Genomic DNA, 11,935 nt, shown 5'->3' with positions numbered 1-11,935 from the left:
ACTTTACATGCTGTGTTAAATTTACCATTTTGCCCAAGTTTAAATATCCATGTTTTCAATTCTTTCATTTGTTGATAACTTACTAAAAATCAACAGATGGAATAATTATTGATGTTTATACATATTTGAAATAGTTAATTTTATCCTATACGCAATGTGGGCATGAGAGGTCATAAGCCCTGTAAATGCCTCTAGTTCCATATTCCTTTCTTTAAAAAATTCCCATTGGCTTATAAGTTTGGTATTTAAATTTTTATATTTTTTAGACACTTAAGTAAAACTTAAAAGCCTTTATAATTTATTTCGAAAATCCACCAGGGTAAAATTCCTCGATGCAATTTGAAACAAAATGTCAGTTTCACGTGTACTGTCAAAAGCGTTGGCTTCGTTTAGAATGTAAATTTAAGTAAACGATTGTAAAGCGCTATAAAGTGATTTTTCACAAAAATAGCGCTTTATAAATCAGCCAAATATTATTATACACTAGCTGGCCCGACAGACGTTGTCCTGCCCGAACGTTAGCTTGCTTTGGAAAAATACTTTTTATTGATAAGTAGGTACTTGCTTGTTTGCGATTAAATTCCAAAATTAAAAATTGTTAATATTCAAATATTAAATTAAAGTAGGTATTTATTTATGGTTGAATTCCAAAACATAAAATATATATTTTTTCAAATATGGCATTTTTTTGCAAACGTCAAACTCCAGTCTTCTCACCAACAGAGGGGTGTACTTATGTAGGAATACGATTTAAAAAACACAATAATTAAATATATAATTTTTAGTATTACCAAAAATCCAGTATCTGATCAAATCAAGAATCTGATTGAGATCCACAAAAAGCTAATGTTAATTGTAAACATTCAAAAACAAACTTTTTTTATACACAAAAAAAAACAACATCTTTCCATTGTTTTGTAAATGCATTCTCCTCGAATGCAACCCTGGTAGATTGAGAAATAAAACATTTATGCTCATTACCTCTGTTTTACACATTAGATTAAAGATTTTAATATCAACGAATACGTACAGTGCAAAGATCTATATTTCTCTTAAAACCGCACGTAAATCGGTTAAGCCGTTTAGGAGTGCAGTGACATCACACTTACAGAGGAATTATATAAATATATGTTTTTATATATTTATTTTTCTTTATTGCACAAAACACACAATTTTTTCAAAGACATAATTTTATGTTTTTTTATGTCCCGGCTTGTTAGAAAATTCCGTGTTAAGCCGGGACTCTTCGATATATGAATCAAAAATATTTATTAACGATGACAAACTATTATTGAATAGTTTATCGGTTTATCGTTTTAAATAAGTGTCTATCGCAAGAGGCTAAATTAGCAGTTCATAATGGAGTTCTGGTACCAACCCTAATGTATGGAAGCGAAGCATAAAGTTGGAAAAAAAGGGACGAAAGTAGACTGAATGCTGTTGAAATGCGATCCCTCAGGCGAATGTGCGGAAAAACAATGTATGATAGGTGCCCTAATGTCGAAATTAGAGCAGAAAAGCTGAGTTAAGCATTATGGACAAAATTAAGAAAGGTCTTTTGCGATGGTTCGGTCATGTGGAGCGAATGAATGATGAAAGAACGGCTAAAAAGATTTATGATGCGAATGTGTCTGGTTGTAGAAGTCGAGGAAGGCCGAGAAAGACATGGCATGATCAAGTACAAGAAATTCTTGAAAGTGGTCATGTGAAAAGTCGGAATAATCGACGTGCGTGCATGAGAAGATGTATGAATGTGAAGGAAGCAAAGGAAGTGTGCCAGGACAGAGTGGTGTGGCGTTCTATCCTCTCTGCCTACCCCTCTGGGGAAATGGCGTGATGGTTAGTTAGTTAGTTAGTTATCGGGACAAAATATATCTTAACACTTTGTTTTCTTTATAATGTATTAATATTGTAATAATGTGTATATTTTTTTAAATAAAGATTCTATGAAAAATGAAACATATTAAAACAATATACAAAATTATAATAGAAAAATATAAATAATTAAATATAATTAATAATAAAATAATAATAAAATATAATATATTAAATATATATATTATACATACAAAAAGTATGAAAATAAATCAGAAAAAAACATCATTATTCCCTTTCCGCATATAGTAGTGAATAGAGCACACAATTAGTAAACTAATGCTCATTTTTTTGTTACGTGAAGGTAAGACGATGACTTTAAAATATTCTAGTGTAAAAACACCCTTTTAAACTAATATTTCATGTAAACCATGCCGGGAATTGAACCCGAGAACTCTTGCATTGTAAGCTAATGCGCTTACCACTACACCACAGGCTGATAACATAAAAAAACATTCACAAATAATTTATGTATTTTTAGGATGAATTAGAAAAATTAAAGAGTAAAAGGTTGATTTTGAAAAAAAAACGCAGTAGCAAAAGGGTAAATGCTTTCCTGGGGATGCTAATGTTCATTCGGTCATTGTTCTTGAATGAGCCTTACCTTTGGGAAAAAAAGTTTTTTAAATTTGAGGTTCTCCTTGCTACTCTTAAGTACTGGAAGGATGGGCCAGCTGGGAATGCCAAATGTATTTAATATTAGAGAAATGTATTTCCGCGTGTAATGTTGTACAATAATAATAGTAAAAGCAGTTTTCAGAAATAAATATTAACAAAGAAAAAGGTGTCCATAAAAAACAAAAAATAATGTTAAGGTCAAAGAGTAAAACTCGTATTACATGTGTCAAAAAATGGTACAAGATCTTGTGCCGTTTTTCGTACAATAATTATTGTTCCAAATCTCTGGCCATTTAATAAATCGTGATACACGGGGCAGTTTTTGAAATTGAAAATCACGCATATACGTATGTAGTATTTTGCGCATGTTTTCGGTACCATAATAGATAGCGGGTAGTTTCACAATTGACATAACGAGCTATATTGTGACGTCATGACTACTGACAATTAGCAATATATAGCCATGGTCGCCAAAACGTCGTAACCGACCGGAGCAATATTTTACGGCACGCACGTGAACAAATGCTAAGAGGTATTGATATTTTAATTGATACCGTCAAAGTAACATTGGGTCCAAAAGGTAGAAATGTTACAGTTTAACAATTATTTGGGGTACCAAGGCTAACCAAAGACGGCAATTTATCGCCAAACCAAGCAAATTCTGGGCAAACAAATTTCGAAATTGCCGACATGATATTTTTTTACTGGATAATCCAGTTTTCCATAGAATTGATGTAATCCTAGCGTAAGAACACTTTTTCTTTAGAAGATGCTTTGGGAACCAAGTTTTGTTTTGAATATTTATTTTATGATATCAATAAATTAAAACGTTGAAACAGAGTTCGATTCTTAAAGTGTATTCCGTGTTTATTGTGAATAATAGTGAAGTATATATATATTTTTTCACAATTTTAAATCAATAATGAAAAAAAAAAAAATTTATCATTATTCAGTGTAAACGATTCATTGTATTGGCTACTACGCCTACGTCACAATTCGGTTTGATTTTGAGCTTTGTATGTGACTGTTTAAATTTTAGTAGGACATCGTCACAAATCTTGTCATCACGTTTGTCAAGGTCAAACAGGTCGCGTTTTTGGAAAAACACATTTTTTAAGAATTATATTTTAAAAATCATATACGAAAACATTTCTCCAAAATATCCATAATGATTCTGAAAATATAATTAAGTTTTATTAATCCATTTTACACGTTTTTATCAGTAATTGTAGTATGTGTTATTTCTCTATTAACACCAAGTTACTTAAATAAATTAAATAAATAACATGCGTGATGAACCTTATTAACAAATATTATTTCCTGAAAAAAAAGCTAGCGAGAAGTACAAATAAGACCAAGATAAAAAAGTGATACCAGCACCAAAAATACGCGTTGAAAGTAAGTTTTTCGTTTTTATTTTTATTAAAAAACAACTTTTGCGTTCTTATGATTTACCCAAATACCATAATGTTTGTTTTCAAATGGGATGGGTTGAATTTTTTCTTAAATTGATCACATATTTCACCCTACCCGACTCAAACAAGAATCGTAGAATAATTAGCAAACGCACCAACACTTCGACCATGCTACGAGGCGGACTTGTGTATCTCCATTCAATTTAATTTATCAAGATTTTCACTTGAGAGTAGCCATCGAGTCAAAACACTCGTGCAGGGTTCTGGTTTTTTTTCATGCACCAAATTGTATTTTTCATCCGCCCAGAACTCAGAAATGTTGTGTTTTAAATATTTGAAATGTCTTTGTGAATTATTTCTGTTAGTAAGACTCTCAGAAGGGATTAAATTCTGAGTAATGGGTAATGATAATCATAAAAGAAACATGTTTTCTCTAGAAATATTTATATATGATCACATACTGAATGATATTCAAACACATATAACATATTTATTGAAATAATGAGCGCCAAACGTAACTTGGTTCGACTTTCAAGAATAATTGGCAATTATTATTCTGGAAAAATGAACTCTGAACAAAACAAAAAGAATGATTGAAGAACAAATCCAAAGACAATTGTTTTATAAAGTACTTTCTCGCAAATTAAAAGTGGTTAGTAAGGGAAATACGTATGTTTTTATTTTATGTATAATTTTTTTTATTTATACTTTTTTTTAAATTTATTTTTCAAAAATATTTACAAAATAGGCTTACATCAAAGTCCTGCTGATTTGTATACATGCAACTCGTCAGTAGGTTATAATAAATTGCATCGATTATTCACACTTAACATACATTATGTAAAATGATTTTACTTGAAAAACATTACATATTAAATTATCAAAAATTTTAAACTATCACTAATAAAAAAAACTTTTTTCTTTAAACCATAATTTGAGCAAAGGTCTCCCTTTTTTATTTAACTCAGTATTTTTAATATTGTTTGGTAACATGTAAAATATTTTACGTATACTGTTTTGCAGTGTCCTTTTGCCATATTTATTGCAATATCTAGGAACCCTAGAACTCTAGAGCCCTAACAAATAATTTATTTACAGATTTATACATCAATAATATTTAAATATTGTGTCTCTGGCGGTATACATTTTTATGTAGTAGCAATTTGATCATAGAATTTTTCAAAGTTTGAGTAAAATTAATATTGGTTTCATTTGATAATCCCCAGGAAGTGATATATTATAATGTATTATATTATTATATATTATATTATAACATTTTTAAATTATACAAAAACAATACAATATTGTACTGACACAGCATCGGACCTATTGTCCCCATGTGAACTAAAATTAGGAGGAAAGGACAATGGATTGAGATGGGCGGGCAATTTCCGCAGGACAATGGATCGCCCTCCACCGTGTGTGGTCGAATTGTCCTCGTATAAACGCACACAGGTACGACAGTAGGATAATAGTAACTTTCTCGGCGCGTGCGTGTTGCTCCCGCGCATTTTTCTCTGTAAAATTTAGGTATAAAAAATACTTTTTTATAATTTTGTTCCTCCTCCAAGATTTACTTATTTTTAAATAGACTATCAAAGTAAGTAAAAAAAATTGTTTCGATTTATTTTTTAAAATTAGTTATTTGTTCATACACAATATTCATTTATTAATTCAAACAAAGAATTATTTATTTATTCTTACATATTACAAAAAAAAACTGACTTATCCCTAGCTCTATGAGACCAATAGTGGGTTGATGATTTTTCAAAGATTTGTAATTATTTCGACCTTAACGTCACTAGTTATCGTCGGTGAGTTGTCCTGATATTTGAAAAGAGAACCCCGTATGTATGAAAACACGCTCAACACGGGTTCCCGGAAACAATCGGCGTGCGTGCATGAGAAGATGCAAAGAGTGGTATGGTGTTATATCCTCTCTGCCAACCCATTTGTCAAAAAAGTGTGATGGTTTGTCGGTTTTTAAGGCTTTTAAGGCCAGACCACGAAACTTCAGAGGAACATTATGAAACTTTTCCAAAAAGTAATTTAAAAAAATTAAAGAATATAAAATCTCAAAATGTCAACAAGCAGTCCTTCCCACAGACCTCTACCCCTCTCCTACACAACCGCTTCCATTGTCTGCGTCTGGTGCGTATCGTTTTGTTGATCAAATACGTTTTTATTTTATTTTATTTTTTGTCGGGAGGGGAAGGGGTTTGCGGAAGGGATGCTACTTGGAGAAATGAAAGATTTACTCCATTTCGATGTTAGAAAAATAATAAAAAAATAAATAAATTACTTTTTGGAAAAAAAAATTTAGAATTTTTTTTAAAGCTTACTATGACAAAAAACCGTATTTTTAGTGTATTACAAGGTTTTATCCGCGGCTTCGCTTGCGTGGTGGAAGGGAAAAATTAGTTAATTTATTATTTTGGTTGTTTGACAATTAGAATTTTACAGATGAAATGACACATTTTTTCGGGATGAAAAATAGCCTGTATCGATTGCTGGTCCTCCAATTATTAAAATGCAAAAAAATCAACCATTCGTCAGTCAATGGCAACATAGCATTGTTATTCTGTGTTAATATTAATTAGTTTTAAAAAAATCTAGAGAGGGTGATTTTTTTTTAAACGAAAGGTATCTCCTGACACTTGTCAGCTTTCTGGCTATCTCTATGCGAAAAAGCACGTCTCTATCAATTGCTCCGGTGAAAAGTGAAAGAAGAATGTTTTTTTTCATATAGAACTTTCCCGAGGGAGTGATATTTTATATTTAGGGATAAAATTAGTCAATTTTATTTTCTGCTCTCCAGATATCCCTATGCAAAAATCAAGTCGATCGGTTGCTACGTTGCGACGTGAAAGAAACACAAACGAACAAACAAACACACTTTCGCATTTATAATATAAATATGGATTATCCAGCTAAGGGAAGGTAACCCCGAAAGAAAAAACCACCAGAGAGGGCAACGGGTAACCATTCTGGTCATCTTTTCCCAGGAATCACTATGGCGAGTATATTTAATAAGCAGTTGTCCTGGCTGCGGAATACAAGAGAGAATATAGTAAGACCGAGATCCTTTCGCTGTAGTGATCACCAACGTGACAAGGCACCGCAAGAAAAAAATCTAGTTGTTTTGTTTAAACGATTTTTTTTTGTCTTAATTCATTGTTCTTTTTCCGCACCTTATGATACATAGGGCATTGAATAGGTACAACAAATGCAGCGTATCTTGATTATTTTTGTTACATAAAAGTAAGGTTATCAGTCTTACGCTTCAGCTGCCAGTCTAGAGAATATCGAATGAAATTGTAGAAATACCCCTTTTAAATCAATAGTTTATGTCAACCATATCAGGAGTCGAACGCGCTGACCGTTACACCACGAGGCGGAAAAATGTTATTTTTTTTTTTTTTTATCACTTTCTTAATTTTTGTATCGAGGCTGATTAAGTTTTTTTGGGCCAACATATACAAACGAAATCATGCTAAAATTGTTAAGTAGGTATGACATTTTAGTATTTTAAAATTATTGTATTGAATTTAGAGGAAACTATTATAAATTAACAATACGCTTTATGTTGAGACAAATTTAAAGCTCTCATCAAGTATTTTTAGAAAATTCCATTTCTTTTAAAAAAAAAATTTTTAATTCAAGGTGGCGCAAAAGTTGTCACCCAATATTATTTTGCTGTAATTTTTATTTATTAATAAAAGCATTTGGTTTTGCTTTTGAATTGTGGTGTTGTCCTCATTTTTTTTTCATTAAGTCAAAAAAAAATATACTTGCCAAGTGACCGCCATGCGGGCGCGATTTATAACGTTTTCCATCAATCTTTCCAGACCTTCCATCGATAGGTTCTCGCATTCTTGATGGATGTTCTCTTTAAGAGCTTCAATAGTCTGAGGCTTGTTTACGTATGCCCTGTTAGGATATCCTGCCGGCCAGTGGAAATCACCAAAACGAGAGATAAAGCTACCCGGAAATGCAGCCCTCAGAACATTGGTTGTGGCTGGTGCAGTATGCGCCGTTGCTTTATCCTGTTAGAACCACACGTTTTTCAATCCCAATTCATCCAATTGAGGAATGAAAACGTTGTTGAACATAGCTCTGTAACGCTCGCCGTCTACGGAAGTTGTTTGGCCGGCGGCGTTTTCGAAAAAATGGGCCCGATGACGCCCCCAGCGTAAATACCACATCATGCAGTAACTTTGAGTGGATATCATGGTTCTTCGTGGGTTAAACACAATTCATTTCAATGCCTTATAACTAACTCTGCATATTCACATATCCACAGAGGTTAAAATTGGCTTCGTCGCTTATTATGATTTCGGTTAAAAATTTGTCTTTCTCGTGGTTGAGATTTAGGATGGCTTGAGCGTAGGTAACACGCGCTTGGCCGTCAACGGCGCACAGTGTTTCGTTTCATACAAGCTAGAAACTAAAAATTCTGAATGTACTTTTAACTCACGTATGCGATTCATTTAATCCTAAAAAGAAGTTTTTTTTATTAAATATGTTATAATAATTCGTTTTATAAAAAATATGTCACATTTTGTTATTTAATAAACGAAATAAATTTTCTGGAAATTGATATCTGCATCCAATAATGTATTTAAGGATCATAAATAATTGAAATTTTTACTTTAATTCTATTGACTGATAAATCGGTCAACCTATAAAATAAATCATTGAAAATTATATTAGATACTTGGGCATAAAATAAAGATTTCACCCGAGAGAACTAATCTGCCTTCACTTGTTTTGTCAGAATAACCATTTTACAGCTGATTTTATTATGTTAAACATGACAACTGAAAGGGTTTAAATAAACTTAAAAGTTTGACATTGTAAGGAACACAGAAGTGAGGCAACGGACACAGCAACCCTTGGTATCTACTGTCATCCAAGGCGTTTTGGCTGGCAAGGCCATGTACTACGTATGCCTTCCAAGAGCCTTAACCATGCTTGCCTATGTTACAAGGCATCAGGTTCTTGGCGTCCTGGTCGTCCGCTGTTGACAATTTGTGGGCAGTTTGCGTCAGAGTTGCGGTACGTGGACTTAACTTGGGAGGATGTACGGGAGGTCGATAGCTTGGCCGGAGGCAGATTATGGAATCCATATGCTCCACATAGGGAGCGGATATGGTATGATGATGATAAAACTTAAAGGTTTTTAAATAAAACATTTGTTATAAGTGATTTTCAAATAGATGTATTTTGAGAAATATAAAAAGAGAATGTAATGTAGATAAGCCAAAGCAATAAAATTCTTGTCGAGAAACTCTATTAATACTAATAGAGTTCATTTCACTGGGTTTGGCGCCACAAATATAACAGGACATGGTTGACTTATTTTCAGCCAAAACGTTGCAAATTTTACCATCTACCATTGTTAAAAGCATTTTAAATTTTATGAACAATACTACACCTCCAATATTAACATAAAAATTTTCAAGTTTTTCAATTGCATCTTGAAGTTTTTCGATTTCAGACTTAGTAGGAATATCAGTTTCTTTGGCGAAAATAAATTTAATAGGACGACAATAAGAGGTTGAGGAAGGGCTTAAATTTTGCCAAATTACTATATTAGGGTCATCATTAAGCCTTAGTTGTATTGGAACGAATGACATAATAAATAAAAATTTATCTATTGCATGCTCTGTGTGAAATTTCTGTTTATAATTACTATGTCCTGAGCTTCCATTTCCACCCCACTTGCATATAAGAGTCAGTACAGAACCTGAAGGAACTCTTTCTTTTAAGACTTCTGATTCTACATTTAGCAATCGTTCCACCGTATGATTTAAAATCGCTTGTAGCTGGATTTCTGCACTAGTTTCCGTTATTTTGACAAATTCCTCGCTCAGGCAACATGCGTCTTTTGCTTTTCTCAAACTATAAAATGCCGCATATATGTTGTGGCCAGTTTTTATGGCATTTTTACGCATAACTTTGTAGGAATGCGAAGATAATTTACAGTCAACGTATAAACTTAGCGCTTCCTCAATTGTCAATGCCCGCTGTTTGTTTACTTGTTGACGTTCCCTACGTATTTTTGCTGGGAGTAGCTTTCAAAATTTTCTTTAGGAGATCGGCAACTGTGCGTTTTCCTGATGCTCGAATAGATACCTGCGTGGCAAACGAAAGTTCTTCAGATGTCTTCGTACTCACTAAATCACGCACTTTTGTCCTTTTGCACTGATCACTGCATGCCCCAAAATCCTTTGCGGGCCTTCCAGTAGACGTAGATGGTTCATTCATGTCTACTGTAGGACTTTGTCGAAAGTTTTCACATATCAAAATATTTTCACTACCGTCGAGCCACTCAATTTTTTTTTTAACAAATCTATCTAGTTTACAGCCAGATTCGGTCCATTTTCTGCTTATATTTAAACAAATAAGCTTAATTTGATTTTTTAACAGTTTTTCACCACTTGCACCGAGTTCACCGACTTCAAATTTACTAACAATATTATTTAACACTCCTTGAAGCCTTTCTTTCTTCGTCAAACTCTTCCACATCACGTACAATTCTTGCCTGTAAATCTCGTATCTGGTACCTGTAAAATAACAAAATAAGATAGATGCAACTTCGTGCGGTAAAATATCGAAACTGTAATGAATTAACAATAAATTGGTCTATTGAAAAATAAAAATAATATTTTGCTACTTTGATATACTCTCCGAGATAAATTCTCGAGAAGTTGGAAATTGATATTTTTTTAACTACTGAAAAATACATGAGTTAAATTATTGTTTTTTTAAATACCTAAACGAAATACATTAAAATATTAGAAAAAAAAACTATACAACATACCTTCCAAAATAGCTTCCATTTTTTTTTTAATCGAAATAAAAAACTTTAAACTTGATAAACAACCTTTACACGTCGGACGCCAAAATGCAAATAAATGTAATTAGGCTTTCAAAAACCAATTATCCGACTTTCATATTCTGGTATGAATCACCCTAAGCATTAATCACCCCAATTAGGCTTACAATCGTCACACTAACTATCTGGTAATGCCCCCATGACGTCATCGTTTAAGAATTCAAAGGTGACTTTTTATCTTGTAGCTTGTATGGGTCAAAACACTGTGCGGCGGTTTGGTTCTTGAGGTCACGAGTTCAATTCCCGATACTTGAAATATTGATTTTTAAGGTTGTTTGAATCGTAGTATTTCATTGTTTTTAGATTGGCACATGAATCAGAGGACTGATCACCTTACCTTTATGTAACAGAGAAGACAATGACAGTTAATTTTAATTTTAGTTTTATTGATAAATTGATATACGAAACAAAAGAGTCGATATAAATTACAAAAAAAATTCTAGCATGGATCGGAAACTAAATTTGCTTCTATGAAATCATTAATTGTTAGCAAATAAAAACATGAATTTGAATTCATAATTTGTGGGCTCGTAGGCTTCAAGAGCTTGGCTTGGCAAGTAGTACTTTACATGAAATTCAATATAAATAACTTTTTTTTAAATTGCCTGTCGTATGGTTTGGCAAACACGATATTTTTTACACAAGTGACAAGTTGAAGAAAGCGCCTTTTAAAACATTCCCATTCAGAATCCAGATAAAGAAAACCGCTAGAGAAAGGTGGTCATACTCGTATATCGGTAGCACGCGCTTTCCTTAAATTCTCACGTCTCGTATAATTTCCCACATCCCCCGAGACTTTCCTTTTGTATCCACGTAAGTACTTCCGGATTCAGGGTAAGTGAACCTCTTTAAGCACTTTGATATCTTTCTTTCCCACAGCCTTGTTTTTCATCCCTCTTTTTGTTTTTTTCTCAATCCACCCCTAGACAGCGATCGGAAAAGCATCTGCTAATGTCGTTCAAGACTTTAATAGGTTCGGTTTTTAGAAAAACTAACGTGTTGTTTGCTTTAAGTGAGCACCTTGACTTATTATTGGATTGTGTACATTTTTTCCAGCTCTCCTTTACCGGTGATGTATGGCCAGTGCACATTGCATCTAAAAAAAAATTTGTCTCTGTACTTGTAA

The 11,935-nt window shown here is 32.8% G+C and overlaps 1 protein-coding gene across 1 annotated transcript; it reads right to left on the bottom strand.

The window, feature by feature from the left end:
- Positions 1–9,962: 9,962 nt before the first annotated feature.
- On the bottom strand, positions 9,963–10,944 carry LOC148272989 (uncharacterized). The gene is made up of 2 exons (XM_088239292.1): positions 10,735–10,944; positions 9,963–10,477 (listed from the first exon to the last, which is right to left on the bottom strand). The coding sequence occupies exons 1-2, from the start codon at positions 10,751–10,753 to the stop codon at positions 9,963–9,965; spliced, it is 534 nt and encodes a 177-aa protein (XP_088095418.1). The 5' UTR covers positions 10,754–10,944.
- Between the last annotated feature and the right edge of the window lie 991 nt (positions 10,945–11,935).

The sequence above is a fragment of the Micrasema longulum genome, unplaced genomic scaffold (assembly GCF_059751315.1).
Source record: "Micrasema longulum isolate JH-2025_06_02 unplaced genomic scaffold, ASM5975131v1 h1tg002118l, whole genome shotgun sequence".
Lineage (NCBI taxonomy): Eukaryota > Metazoa > Arthropoda > Insecta > Trichoptera > Brachycentridae > Micrasema > Micrasema longulum.
This window is presented reverse-complemented; position numbering and strand designations above follow the sequence as displayed.